At 37.8% G+C, this 15479-nt stretch overlaps 1 protein-coding gene across 3 annotated transcripts in view; it reads right to left on the reverse strand.

The window, feature by feature from the left end:
- Positions 1-7539: 7539 nt before the first annotated feature.
- The window catches only part of TSPAN2 (tetraspanin 2), a 55154-nt gene continuing 47214 nt past the window's right edge, over positions 7540-15479 (reverse strand). For 2 of the 3 annotated variants that reach the window (XM_038561855.1, XM_038561856.1), the window contains exons 7-8: positions 11216-11299; positions 7540-8895 (exon numbers count right to left, since the gene is read on the reverse strand). In XM_038561855.1, coding sequence (XP_038417783.1) covers positions 8830-8895; positions 11216-11299 — 150 coding nt within the window. In that variant the 3' untranslated portion in view covers positions 7540-8829. The remainder of the gene's footprint in view (positions 8896-11215; positions 11300-15479) is intronic. The other variant, XM_038561857.1, reaches the window with a different exon arrangement.

Genomic DNA, 15479 nt, shown 5'->3' on the forward strand with positions numbered 1-15479 from the left:
GTATCCCACAGTCACTGGCTGCATTCAGCTGGGCATCTTGTAAATGCCTACATGCCGACAGTGCCCCAGATGTGTGTGTGTGTGTGTGTGTGTGTGTGTGTTTGTGTGTGTGCATGCAAGTGGTGAGGTAGTGTAGATGGATTATTACCTGCCAATAGGGAGGGAATAGTAGTACATTTACATACAAGGTCAGGAATCCATGTTATGCTTACCTTATTTTTTTAAATTTATTTATTCATGAAAGACACACACAGAGAGGCAGAGACATAGGCAGAGGGAAGAAGCAGATTCCCTGTTAGAAGCCTGATGCAGGACTTGATCCTAGGACCCTAGGATCATGACCTGAGCCAAAGGCAGACACTCAACAACTGGGCCACCCAGGTGCCCCTATGCTTACCTTAATATTTGAGGTTGACATCAGTCTTCAAATATTAATCTGGGCGTTTGTGTTCTCATATCACTAGGTAAACATGAACACTTAAAGCTGCAGAGTTATAACACCCCTTCTAAAAACCGTATATCAAACACAGATCTTTGATTAATGAATAAAATGTCTAATATTCATATCTAACTGGCACTAATCACATATAACTTTCATGGAACCTGAAATTGACAAGATGTGTTGAGCCATGAGAACTCCCTCTCCTAGCTGGTGGATGACATTCTGAAGAAGATTTCCTTTTATTAATTTTCACATTTTGATCAGAATATTTCATTGAAAGCACCATTGATCAAGAGTCAAGTTCTTTCTATTTAATGGTTTTGTCCCTTGATACCAGGAAGGATTTTTCCTGGTTGTCATGTCCTATGTCAGAGGGAAGTGCTTAGCAGTTAGGAACCACTTAAGGCCACATCTAAGCAACAAGGAAGGTTAGCAGGAGAAACTCTCAATTACTTCTCATCTAAGGCCTGTCTTTTCAGGGTACCTAGGTGGCTCAGTCAGGAATTCAACTCTTGATTTTGGTTCAGGTCATGATCTCAGGGCCATGGGATTGAGCTCTGTGTAGGGCTCCATGTTCAGTGGAAGGGAGAGGGTCTGCTTGAGGTTCTCCCTCATCCCCCAGGCTCTCTTTCTCAAATATATAAATAAATCTTTTTAAAAAGCCTATTTTTTTCAAGGTTGTAAGTGTTGGAAGTCACCTCAACACACTGAGCCAGCCAGCATCACCTTATTGGGTACATGGTTTCTTAAAGAAGTTTGACAGGAAGAAAATATAAAACTTAATTATACGCAGAAGAAATAATTCCAACTTGTATGATGGTTTTAAACCAGGACTCTAGGTATGAGAATAGCCAACTGAAATATTTATTGGCATTTATTCCAATTTGCCTATGAAGGCAAACCTGGAGTCATGCATGCCTCGGGAAGTGGAAGTCTCTGTTGATAGCGACCATGAAAGCACACTAGTGAATACTGCAGGAGTGCACTGAAAGAATGAACTGAGTACATTGGAAGATACAAGCAGATATAAACATGAAGCAATAGCTGATGAACTTTGTGAAAAATAGCAAAACTTGAAAGATGCTTTAAAACACTATTTTTATCTCAAAAGGACTGTTTGGAGCCAAATGTGTTATTGATAATACAATCTGTAAGGTTGCAAATTCAGAAACCACAAACCAGTTTAGATGAAAGGAGACTTTTGTGAATTCTGAAAATTCTAACTCTTCAGAAAAAAGTGAAAATTAATGTGTCCCAGGATCATGATGAGGCTGTTTCTGAAAGGCCATAATTAAAAGACTAGGTTCTCCTCTTTTGCAAGGGCTTGGGAAATGAGGACAAGGACAGGGTCTTTCCATGGAAGAAGCAGAGAGAAGAAGCAACAGCAAGAAAAAGGTTTATAGACCTGTCCACACATCTTGGAAAAGCTGTCTCATCAGATGTGTCTACTTCAATTCCAAGAAACTTTTACTTTCAGGTCACAGGACAGTGTGCAGTCAGGCTTTGGTGCTTTCTTTAGATGTATCACACAAATCCAAGAGTCTATTCCCTTGAGTTTTGCAGCACAAAGGTGGTTAGCAATTCCTGATAATTATGGGCCTGTCCAATGACATCAGAGTCTTTCTGGAGTTGTCTTTTCCAGCCAGGATTTCCAAATCCTCAGGTTACAAGGTATGATGCTTAAGGTCATTGTCTCTTGGGAGTGTACTTTCTCATTCAGGGACCCAGAGTGATTGACAACAGGGCTGGAGTAGGCCAGCAAAGAGGAGTGGCGGGTTGCAGAGTGCTGCACGGCCACAGGGCACAGAGCACCTGCTGGGCATGGGCAGATTCATGCTTTGTTCTTCAGCATTTGGGTCTGGGGACAAGGCCTGCTCCTCCTGGAAGGGTGTGATGTTGATGATCAAGTAGGGGTTGACTCTCACTGGGACCACAAGCGTAGTGAGTTCCACTGGGGTGTCCATTTCTGTTCCCATCCCAACTTTTACCTCCTAGCCAGGACTTCCACCTGTCATCCCTCCAAGTGCCCCTCACCCTGTACTACCCCCACCAACGTTTGCAATTCAAATGATGGAGGTGGGCGTGCTATTTAGGCTCAAGTGAGGCCTGACAGACTGAGGGATGGGCATGTAAACTAATCTCTTCCAGTAGGAGTCGGTTTCAGGGCTTTTATTATAATTATTGGACAAAGAGGAATGTTGGCCTGTTGGGGTTTGTAAGCTGTGAGCCTGGAGCCACTGCTGGCCATCTTTGGCATCTTCTAGAAATAGCCAGCCTGAGAATAAAGTCAACCCAGACAACAGCAAGAAAGAGTGAAGGAGAGAGACCTAATGATATCATTTAAGTCTGATCAGAAGCTGGCTTCAACTCTTAATGAAATTGTAACTTTTAATCATAACTGCTAAACTAGTCAGAGTTGTGTTTCTGACATTTGCAACTGAAAAGTACTGACTGATTTAGCATCTTTCTCACTGGTTTCAAAAGATCCCATCCCTCATTCCTTTAGGACTTTGTTATTTTCTCTTTTCTCTTGCTTCCTCTTTATTGACTTTTTCTCCTCAGCATAAGTTATCCTTCAGTCCTTCCTAAATAAAAAAGCAAAAGCAAAAACAAGCAAACAGCCTTCTTGTGAGCCTGTACAGCCTTCTATTTATTTACTTTTCTCTCTTTGAGTTCTTATTCCAAATTTTTTTGTGTGTGTAAAAATCCCATCTTAATCTGTTTGGGCTGCTATAACAAAATACCACAGGATGGGTAGCTTATAAATAATAGAAATCTATTTTGGAGGCTGGGAAGTTCAAGGTTGTGGTGCTCAATGTGGTCATGGTTCAGTGAGAGATTTTTTTTCCTACTTCATAGCTGGTCCTTCTCACTGTGTCCTCACTTGGTGGAAGGCGCAAGAGATCTCTGTGGTGTCTCTTTTATAAGAACACTAATCCCATTCATGGGGGCTCTACTCTTATGACCTAGGAACCTCCAAAAGACCTCACCTCCTAATACCATTACATTGGGCATTAGGATTTCAACACATGAATTTTAGAGGGAAACAAACATGCAGACTATACCAACTTTCCTACACTATTTCCTCACTTCTCATTCTCTTCTCAACCTCACTATGATTTGACTCCTATTCCTATCTTCCCTTGAAACTGTTTCCAGTAAGGTTGACAATGACTTACTAATGGTGCAATATATAGGTCCTGATCTTCTCTGACCTTTCTGTTACCCTAGAGGGCCCAGTGATGGTCATATATTTGGATTCACAACATGATACACCTATGGCATTTACAATAAGTCCTAATGAGGCCTAAGTCAACATTTTCTCTTTTCATTCCTTTTCTTGCTACCCTTCTCTAAGATGTCTAGAAATCCATGCGATGGTCTAGCGGGCAACTGTAATGTAGTTCTGAACTGTACTTCCTCTGGGAATGTAATTTTGCTTTGTGCTGTAGGAGTGATTGCACATTTTGTGAAAGAAGGAATAGTGCTGTGATAATCTTATGTGTCCTACTGGCCCTTTGGACATTGTTAAATGTAGAACATATGAGAAACTACCTATTTCAATAAAATATGGTTTAGATGGCAGCTATTGATGGAAAGCAGGTACCTGATAGAGACCCTCTAGCTTTAGATGGAGGAATGGATGGGGAGTAAAGAACTGTTTTGGGCTTTAAATTTTACTGGAGTAGAGGATTCTAGTTTTTGAGACTTTCTCACTGAGGTCTTCAACATGAAACTACCCATATTGTTCAAATATGGGCACTACTACTTTTATATTGCAGATTGCTAAACTATAGTTTTAGCCTAGTCTCCTTTCCTGAGCTCAGGGCATGTATCCAGTGCCTGATTATGTTTCCTCTTGGATGTCCTAGTCATCTCCAAATTGCTTCATCACTGCAGTCTCCTTTTTCTCCTGGGTACCACCATCCTCTAGCTATCAGGAGACCTGGGAATGATTCTAGGTTCCTCCTTCCCTTGATTTCCCCTGTATCTGTCTACTTGATAGGAATTCCAGTATATTAGCTGGGAATCCTCATGAAATCCTCTGGCCCTTGCCCTCCAATGATTGTTCATGCTAAAGCTAACTGATTTTTAAAAGGTTCAAATTTGATTTTGTAACTCATTGTTTAAAATCTTTCCAATGATAGCTATACAAAGATAAGACTCCTTGGTACAGTTTAACGGGGTCCTTTATCTCCCTAGTTCTTGACATGCCCTTTTGGAATGTTTTCAGGTTGTCTGTTTCAGGGCCTACTTGATGTCTGTCCCCCAGTGATCTGCTTTTCTTCTCTACTGCTATTACTTCTTATTTGGCTAATTTGTATGAGTTCTTTAGCACTCAGTTTAGAGATCTCAAAATTCAGGAAAATCTCTCTTCCTGGACCATCCTTTCCAAGGTAGAGAGGGTCTACTCATGGTTAATGGATATCATATCACGGGAATTATATTTGCTTTTTTTCCACTCTAAACTCCTTGAAGGCAGACTTCTCTTGTTCATCTTAGCATATCACTATCTCCTGAAGAGTTTTTTCAAACATATAAAATAGTACTCCCAGCAAAGTAAAAAAAAAAAAAAAAAAAAAAAAAAAATCTAGTATTAGAGTCAGTTGCATCTTATAAGGCAGAGCAGGCCCAGAGGTAAATATAGGGATTCTGGCTATGGCTATTGATGTCAAGTCTTTGAATTAAAATAGAATTGGGAAATACATCAAAAGCTATTCATTAATCCAACAAGTGAATGGTTCAAATAGGTATTTGGTATCATGCAGAAGGATCTTCAGTTGTACATGATGATGCATGTTTGATTTATAATTAACAGAAACTCTCATCAATATAATTATAACAATTTAGATAATATTCATTAGTTGCCAGGTTTGCTAACTTCATGGTTGGTTATTTCTTTTAATTTAATTTAAATTTCTTCTATTTAATATAAGTAAAACCATCATTAAATTATACAAGAAAAAAAAATGAAAACAAATCCCAAAGCTTCAGATGGGTTTTTAAAAACTTTATGAAATCAGCATGGCTTTTGCTTTGTAACATTCAGGACATTTTACTTCTGAATTTCATGCTTTCCATATCCCTAGGAGGTAGCCATTGAAATAGTGGTTTCCTGGAATGTATTTAACTTTTGTTGACAGTGAGGATACCAACAAAATGATTAATAACATTTTGCATTAGTGTAGTCTTTTTACTTTTCAATGGACACCTACATATAATAACTTACTGATACATTTTATAGGAAAAAAAGAATCATGTTGAAAGAAAGTAGAAACCTTTTGTTCCCCTTAAAATACACCTTAATACAAATTTGATTTTGATGAATCCAAATCAAGATGATGTGGTTAATTGATTAGCTTCAGGGGCCTAGGAATGCTCCCACATAGGGGTGGGTAAAAAAGGGTTGCTGGTATCATGGGGTGGTGGTCAAAAGGGGATGTCAACAGAGCACTGAACCAGGAAAGTTGGGGTGCACTTCCTGAATTCCCAAGGGTGCCTCTTCCTTTTAATCTTTGATACTTACTTCAGAAGGGAAGATATGCTATCTCCTTCACTGCCTTCTTCCCACAAGCCTTGTTCTCATCAAGCAAACCTATTAACAGAGCACATGGGGAACGGAGAGTAACTATCCTTGAAGACTGTGTGGTGGACCACGATGGCCCCCATGTCAGTGTGCAGGTGTGCAGCTTTACATAGCGAAACATGGAAACAAAGGAGCTATGCTGGGGAAGAGATGTAGAAGTTGGATGAGACAATGCTAATTGAAATATAACTATTTGCATGAAGGTCCTTAGGGTGTTGCTTTTAAGTTTAGCTTCTCATAGTAACACTATAGAAGGGTTACTACACTTTCTTTCTTTCTTTTTTTTTTTTTTTACACTACATTGTTTGGTAGTTGGACATTTAGATAAGTTGTGAAACGTGTGTATATGATAGACTTTTAAGATAAATCAAACAAGCAATTCCAGTACATAGAAAATTTAATTTGAAATAATTTAAAATGTTCATCAAGAAATTTTAATTTTAGTGCCTTGGTACCAGATGCTTAAGAATATGTTTGGGTCTGATCTCAAATCAGTTCAGGTAAACAGACATAACCAAAAATTTATATATATGTGTGCATTTATATGTACCCATATATGTATACATGTCTGCATACACACACATTCATGCATACATATATTCAAGTTATATATATATTCAAGAGTTATATATTCAAGATATATAGAATCAAAACACTTATAGATTCAAGATATATAGGAATTCAAGATATATATAGATTTAGGATACATACATATATATATATATATATATATGATATATAGAAATCTACCCTCACTCAGGGGTGGGATTCTCTAATTTTACTCGTGGTACATATTTTGGAAACATTACTCCCAAGAGGGATACATTAACCATAGATGGAACAGATTCCTACTCTTATACTTCTAAGTATTGTAGTCTTCTTTAGGGTTGTTAATTCAGGTATAGAATGAAACTCTATACCTGAATCAGCGATAACTCTGAGGTGGAAGAAACCTAAGCACTTGGACCTATGTTCAGGTAGAGGATGAACTAAAGCCAGTAAGAGAAATGGACTGTTTAGTCTTGGCTTAAAAGGTTCTATTTCTCACCTACTAGGGTATAGACATCTATTTCAAGAAGTGATTTTCTTAAAAATATCTTTTCTTTAGTTATGGACACAGTAAAGTATAATTCAATTTTTAACTTGCTTTCAATCTTTTTTTCTAGAAAAGCTTCCTCCAAAGTTAGTAGCAGTCAAAAGTATGGCAGAAGTGTGGTTTTCTATGCCAATGAGACTATTTGTAGTGGTTAAGTCTTTTCAGCAAAATGTTTTGTAAAAGTTTCTTGGGGGTGTACATTTTCCTTTAGTGCACACCCGAAGACTTATGTTCTCACAAGTGTGTGTGTGTTTTGAAAGTCCCTAGTACTTTCATTTTTGTGTAGTCTTTTAAAATATAATTTAAAAACCCCTCCATGATCTATTAAATGTACTGTTATTAAAAATTGGCCAAAATATCAATTTAGATCCTAAATTTGGGTTTACACACCTAAATTGACGTATCAAGACCATAAAGAATATGAAAATTTTATTTTTATAGGAGACTTACACAGAAAAAACATATCTCTGTTCTCTGTGTTTAAGTATTTTAATTTACTTAGCTTGTTTCTGCGTGTGCGCACAACTGGTAGATGCTTTTCTTTCTTTTTTTTTTTTTTCTTTTCTTTCTTTTGGTTTGGTCAAGGGTGCTTATGATATAATATTTGAATTAAGGATTTTGTTTTATTCTAAAGGATGAAAATGGGAGATCAAAATCTATGAAGTCTCTAGGTGAATAAGAAAAATACAAAAAATTAGGAAAATATGTAAACTCAAGTTATGAGGTATTTCATAGATACAGTGCCAGTAGAAATTCTCTTTCCCACTATTTGCAACTGCCAGATCTCTTGCTTTAGTCTTTCAATCTGTACATTTGGAGAAATACAGAAAAATTTGAGATAAAAGCCCTTTTGTTCATATGAGGATTGCTATAGTTCAGAGCAGAGTCAGAAAAGGAAAGTAATAAAGCATTATTTAAATGTATTTATATAAGAACAAAAAATTTCCTTAAAAAGTTATTAAAAGTTTTTTTTTTTTTAAAGTCCTAAAGACACTCAGTTTTATAGGGCACATGATTGTCTGTGTGACCACTCTTTCCAGAGGGAGGTTTTTATTTTTAAATACGAGGAAAGTATGACTTCTTCAAATTAGATTTTCCATGCTATATTTAGTTTTACAGATGTGTTTAGTTCTAAAACTGTGGTTTACTGTGTTCTGGGGAGAGTATGTATATAAAAAAAATCCCAGGAAACCCTTACATCTAACTCAGATGCAGTCAATTTTAGCACTACACCAAGATCTCTCAATTCTTGTAGCTTATTGCTTCTGTGAACCAGAAATCCCTAGATTCTCTGTATCTAACTTTCTATGGCTAAAATCTGAGAAAATGACCTATTATCATTTCTTCTGAATAGCTACGTTGTTTTAAAGTTTATCAAAAATTTATCATTTGTTTCTGAGAGTCAAATAGGTTGTTCCTCTAACATAACAAGAATCAGGAATCTCCAGCAAAGATTTCATTATATACAATGCATACACCAGAAATACACAGATCACACACGAATATGCTCTCAGTCAACATACACAGCATTCACTCAAGGGGTAAATGAGTAACAAGCCAAACATACATACATGTGCAAATGTACAATTAACAGCATATTATTTTAGATCCTAATGTCCTTTGAATATTAAAAATGAGCCAGGAGAAAGTTCTGCTGACAGTCATATGAAAGCTCTAGGTTGCAATTTTCATGTAGAAGTAGCTTCATATCACATCTCTCGAGGTTCGTATTGCACAGCAAAGGACCATGCTGAATATCATGCCAAAGATCTGAAACAGAGGGAACCACTTGTTAATGACATTCAAATGATAGAAATTGATTTTTTAAAAAGTCAGTAAATTGCATGGGTGTCTAACAAATAATTATACCAATAATTACTGGCTTTAAGTGGCATTTTTATATATATTAATTATGGCTGCTGATTAAAGACTTCCATATTAACATGTCAACTATTGGCTGTTTACACTTTGGTCTAAATAGTTTCCTATTGTTGGAAAAGCTCTGAATTTTTGCCACAGTGACCACATATTACAAAGTAGAGCATCTCTTCATTTTCCCTGCTTCATTTTAAAGTATAAATGTTGCTTCACTATTTAACTCAATAGTATTCTGAAAGTATAAACTGAGATATTGAAATATGGTATTACTGACATATTCTGCCTCCTGGATAATTCTTTGAAAAGCCAAACACTGGGAAAAACCAATGGTTTTGAATACAAGGATACCAAAAGATCTTTCTTGTTGTCAATCATTTCCCCTACAATTTCTCAGAGCCTATGGAATGCTATCTGTGGGTACCATGTTAATAAACTACTGTCAATGTTTGTTTAAAGAAATATGTACCATGACCTTATGATTCTCTCCACAATCCTAACCTACATCAGACTAGAATCTATAAATGCTAAACTTAAAAAGACATGACTTATCTGCTATTACAGAAGGGAAGAGGTAGGCTTAAGAGAACCTGGAGCAGGGCTCCAAGCTTCTGGCTGCCACAACTCAGTACCACATATGGCAGGAGAGACACCTAATGGACATTTGGCTAATTGTGCAACTCTTACCTTAAGAAGAAAGGAATTACAGAAGCTCAGGGGGTGCTGATTCAAGATGACCAGTAGCGAGCCTTCCCCCTTTAGTGTGGTTGTCAACTTGGATACAGCCCTTACTTCGTCCTGGTTGTATTCTAAAGGGATCCCCTCAGAAAGGAACTTTTTCAGTATTGTCCTGCTACTGTCGTGAGTCAGGGGTTACTGTCTCTAGGATGCTCGCTCATTGAGATTGTAGAATTGTTATGAGTGTCTCTTTGATACCTCTATTATTCAGCACATTTTCAGATCTTCTGCCTCAAAATTGTCCTCAGGAAGCAACAGAATAGCAACTAGGCTACCCCTATAGAAGATGAGGAGGGCCGAGAGATGTTCCTGCATTAGGAGGTACTCAGCATAGTATTTCACCCACTGCCCCACCCCTCTGAGTTCTAAATGCAGAAAAGAGGGAAGATGCTTGTGTGTCCCAGAAAACTGCCAATTCCATGATTTTCCTTGCAATTCCCTTTGCCTCTGCCTTAGCTTATGCCATGAATTGATCTTCATAGAGAGCTAGAGGGTAAGTGCTACCTTAGCATGAGCTATTATCACTCAACCCCTGGACTGTGGAAATCATCTCTTTACTAGCCTGACTCAAATCTCACTTCCTTCCAACTTACCTCCACATGGCAACACAGGTCCTTTTGTCCCTTGGTGGCTTCCCTCTACCTTAAGGATGAAGCCTAACCTCTCAAAAGGGCACAGTTATGTGGATCCTCACATCCTCCTCACTGTCCTCTCTTGCCAGTCCTATGGTCCCTATCAATTCTTGCACACCCTTGTACTGTAGAGGCACTGAGCCTCCTGCAGGTACCTAGGTGCACTATGCTTCACACTTCTACATAGGTTATTTTCTTTGTCTGGATTCTGGGTTCAGGAGCACCCAGATTATGTACAGAGCTAGCATTTACTGAGTGCTATCTTCCAGACACTTTATATGAGTCAATACTCTATATGGATTACCCCATTTCAGAAATCTTCACAACAATCTTATGAGGTTAGTACATTAAAATCCTCATCTTACAGATGAGGGAATTGAGGAATAGAGAAAGTAAGAAACTTTCCATGATCCCAGGGCTTGTAAGAGGATGACCCCAGACAGTGTGATGCCAAAGCTTGCACTATTAATCATTGCACTACACTGCTTCTGCAAATCATAGGTGAGAGAGATTAACCTGGTAGGCTATTTTAAATGTTTAACAGTAAGAAGAGACCCAGAATTGGAAATCACTTGTTTAGTTTAAGCTTGTTGGCCTTAAAATATGAAGTTATTGCAATGATAAACTCAAGGTCATAATTAGGTTAAAGTTAAAATTGGTATCATATTTTAGAGAACTGAGTGTTGCTATATCTAATGAGTTTTGTTCTTAGAAGATGTCCTGTCAACAAGTGTCTGTCTTTTATGAGAAATCTCTCCTAAAATACTGACATATCACACTCGAAGGCAAATAAGATGCAAAGGCTTCTTAGAAAGCAAAAAAGATAAGTTCTGGAACTTTCTCACCGTGAGACCTGCAATCCCAATACCAACAATTCCGATGAGCTGGAGCTTAACACTGATTATGGCCTCAATTTCATCAATGCAATTCTGTTTTGGAAAAAAAAAAGTCAGGAATAACAAACGATGATATCTGTGAATTATCACTCTGATCCAACCCTCTCTTTCTCTACAGAGCATCCTGTGAAAGTTAATCCACATCAGCTTCTTGCTCACATTTAAAGCGCTTCTCTTAGCACCATTTTGATAACCTTAAAGCAAAAATGTATATCGGGGAAAAAAATACAATCCTCTTCTTTTGGTGGAATGTTCCTATTTAGGCCAACAGCTCTTTCAGAGCCCTGAAACCTGGCTGGAGGAAGCTATTCTAGGACCTGAAGCATTTAAAAATTTGGGGCATCTTCTTGCTTTCAGCATATAAAAATAAGTAAAATATCCCCCAAATAATAGCTCCTTGCTTTTGTCTTGTCATTAATAATTTAAAAGACTTTCTATATACTTGGTCCAATTTACTATGCAAGGTAGGTATTACCTAGTAAGAGGACTTAAAAGTCTGTACTGGTTTAAATTAAACAAAGGAATAGAACTCTAGCAATTAGACGACCACTCTTATCTATGATGGCTGTGCTGGGTGGGTCTCTATCGTCTCATCTGCCCCATAGAGACTTGTGGAGGTCAGATTCAAAGAATGAGGGATAATTGGATAGGGAGCAGAACAGATCACTTGTCACTACAATTAATTTCTCCAGTTTCTATTTGGAATCCTCTTACGTATAGAGGTATGCTCTCCATGCAATTATGTCTTTAGGCTGTCTAGGTCCTTTTACTTGTCACTCGTCAGCTCCCTCTAGTACTCACATATGCTGTATGAAATCCCTATCACTATTATTAGGTCTCCTGTCATAACCGCATTCATTCATTCATTCAACAATCATTTCTTGAGCATCTACCTCGCCTCAGTGAGTTACTGGAATGACATGGTAGGTATAGAGATAAGACATGATTTCTTCTCCCCTTAGGGAGCTCACAGTTTAGAAAAGGATACAGATTCACAAAAAGTAACACACTATAATACATTCTGGTAAAAGTTTGAGAACCACTGCACTAAATAGTGGCTGTCTCACTAAACTGGAATAAATGGTTTCCATAGGTTCTATAGTCAACCTATAGAAATCCTTCAACCTTCTTCTTCACCTATAAACTTCTATGCTCCATTCAGTTCCAGGCACTGTTGTAGGCAGCAATCATGCAAAGTGAACAAGGCAGCAATCATGCAAAGTGAACAAGGCAGCCCTGCCCCTTACCTCCATCTCATCAAAGCCAACCAAGTACCTTTCTCTGTTGAAAGTTAACCCTTTATTGGAGCTAAATCTCATTCCCTCTCATCTCCTCAGGAAGCCTGTACTGTCAGTTATCTTCCCCTTTTCTTGTGCATTCAGCCTCTCCTTCTCTGTTGATATTTCCACTCATCATATAATGCCATGCCTGTGTTCTTCAGCCTAAAACAAAACAATCCCCTCTACTGCAGTCTTCCTCTAGCTCTGCCCACGTTCCCTCCTTGCTTTCACAGTCAGCTTCTTTTTGTGAACAACTCACATGTACTGGTTTGCTTAGTTGTAAAGGAAATATGTGCTTACGGTTGAAATCTGGGAAATTCAGTTTTCACAGTTTTCACAGTTCCCCCTTATCTGTGGTTTGGCTTTTGCAGTGTGTCACCCATGGAGTTTCACCTATCCATTGGGGATCTTGAAACATAGCCTCTGCAGGTAAGGGGGAACTATTCCAGATTAAAAGAAAGAAAAGAAGACATATTTGTATTCTTATAATAAAGATAATCACTAACACTGTTGGTGTATTCTTTTGCTTTTTTTTTTTTTTGAAGATTTTATTTTTCATAAGTAATCTCCACACCCAATGTGGGGCTTGAACTCACAACCCCAGGATCAGGAGCTGCATGCTCCATCACCCGACCCAGCCAGCCGCCTTTGTTGGTGTATTCTTTTTTTTTTTTTTTTTTAAAGATTTTATTTATTTGGGAGAGAGAGAGAGAATGAGAGCAAGAGAAAGCACAAGCAATGGCGAGGGGCAGTGAAGAGGGAAAGGGACAAGTTGACTCCTTGTCACGCATGGAGCCTGACGTGAAGCTTGATCCCAGGACCCTGAGACCATGACCTGAGCCAAAGTCAGATGCTCTACCGACTGAGCCACCCAGGTGCCCCTGGTGTATTCTTAAACACAAACATACACTTAGTTCATTATTTATATACAACTATGTGCTTTTTAGACTTAAAATTATGACTTCAAAATTACTTTCATTAAAAATTCTTTGAAATAGTGGCCTTTAATGGCTCTAAAACAATTCATCATATGATAGTACATAATTCTCCTATTGTTACAATATCAATGGCCTATTCAGTATTTTATTCTTATGAATAACACTGCAGTGATACCATACGTCTGTCCATATCTGATTTTTTTTCCTTAAAATAAATTAAGGAGTGAAATTTCTGAATCAAAGGGCATGAACACACACTTAGCTCACTAGTCGCTTTAAATTTCTTTTTCAATTTTAATTCCAGTTACTTAACATACAGTGTTATATTAGTTTCAGGTGTACAATACAGTAATCAACACTTCCATACATCACTTCCCCATCACCTATTTAACCCACCTCTCCTCTGCTAATCAGCAGTTTGTTCTCTATAGTTGAGTCTGTTTCTTGATTTGTCTCTCTTTTATCCTCCTTGGCTTGTTTCTTAAATTTCACATATGAACAAAATCAAATGGTGTTTGTCTTTCTATGACTTATTTTGCTTAGCATTAAACTCTCCAGCTCCATCCATGTCATTGCAAATGGGGACATTTCATTCTTTTCTATGGCTGAATAATATTCCATTTTGTGTGTGTGTGTGTATATATATATATGTGGATAGATATAGATATAGATATAGATATAGATATAGATATATCTCACATCTTTTTTTATCCATTCCTTAGTCCAATGGATACTTGGGCTACTTCCAAATTTTGACTATTGTCGATAATGCTGCTATAAACATCAGGGTGCATGTATCACTTTGAACTAGTATTCTTGTATTCCTTGGGTAAATACCCAGTAGTGAAATTGCTAGATCATAAGGTAGTTCTATTTTTAATTATGTGAGGAGCCTCCATACTGTTTGCACAGTGGTGTGACGGTTTGCATTCACACTAAGAATGCATGAGGGGTCCTTTCCCCCCACATCCTTACCAACACCTGTTCTTTCTTGTATTGTTAATTTTAGCCATTCTGAGAAATGTAAGGTGACAATTCATTGTAGTTTCGAATTGCATTCTCCTCATAAGGGATGTTGGGCATTTTTTCACATGCTTGTTGACTATCTGTATATCTTCTTTGGAGAAATGTCTGTTCATGTCTTCTGCCTATTTTTTAACTGGATTACTTGTTTTTTTGGGGGGTGTTGAGGCTTATAGGTTCTTTATATATTTTAGATACAAACCCTTTGTCAGATATGTCATTTGCAAATATCTTCTTCCATTGTGTAGGTTGCCTTTTAGTTTTGTTGATTGTTTCCTTCCCTGTGCAGAAGCTTTTTATTTTGATGAAATTCCAATTGTTTATTTTTGCTTTTGTTTCCCTTGCCTCAGGAGACATATCTAGAAACACGTTGCTATGGCCAATGTCAAAGAAGTTACTGCCTGTGTTCTCTTCTAGGATTTTTTATGGTTTCACGTCTCACATTTAGGTCTTTAATCCATTTTGAATTTATTTTCGTGTATGGTGTAAGAAGTGGTCCAATTTCATTCTTTTGCTTGTTGTCCAGTTTTCACAGCACCCATTGTTGAAGAGACTTTTTCTTTTATTTATTTATTCATTCATTAGAGAGAGAGGGAGAGAGAGAGGAGAGAGAGAGGAGAGAGAGAGAGGCAGAGACATGGGCAGAGGGAGAAGAAGGCTCCATGCAGGGAGCCTGATGTGGGACTCGATCCTTGGTCTCTAGGATCACACCCTGGGCTGAAGGCGGCGCTAAACCACTGAGCCACCCGGGCTGCCCGAAGAGACTTTTTCTCATTGGATATTCTTTACTGTTTTGCTGAAGATTAATTGGCTTTTTGGTTGTGGATTTATTTCTGGATTTTCTATTCTGTTCCATTGATTTATGTGTCTGTTTTTATGACAATACCATAGTGTTTTGATTACTGTAGCTTTGTAATATAGCTTGAAGTCCAGAATTGCGATGCCTCTAACTTTGCTTTTCTTTTTCAAGAT

Source organism: Canis lupus, chromosome 17 (genome assembly GCF_011100685.1).
Source record: "Canis lupus familiaris isolate Mischka breed German Shepherd chromosome 17, alternate assembly UU_Cfam_GSD_1.0, whole genome shotgun sequence".
In the NCBI taxonomy this organism is placed as follows: domain Eukaryota; kingdom Metazoa; phylum Chordata; class Mammalia; order Carnivora; family Canidae; genus Canis; species Canis lupus.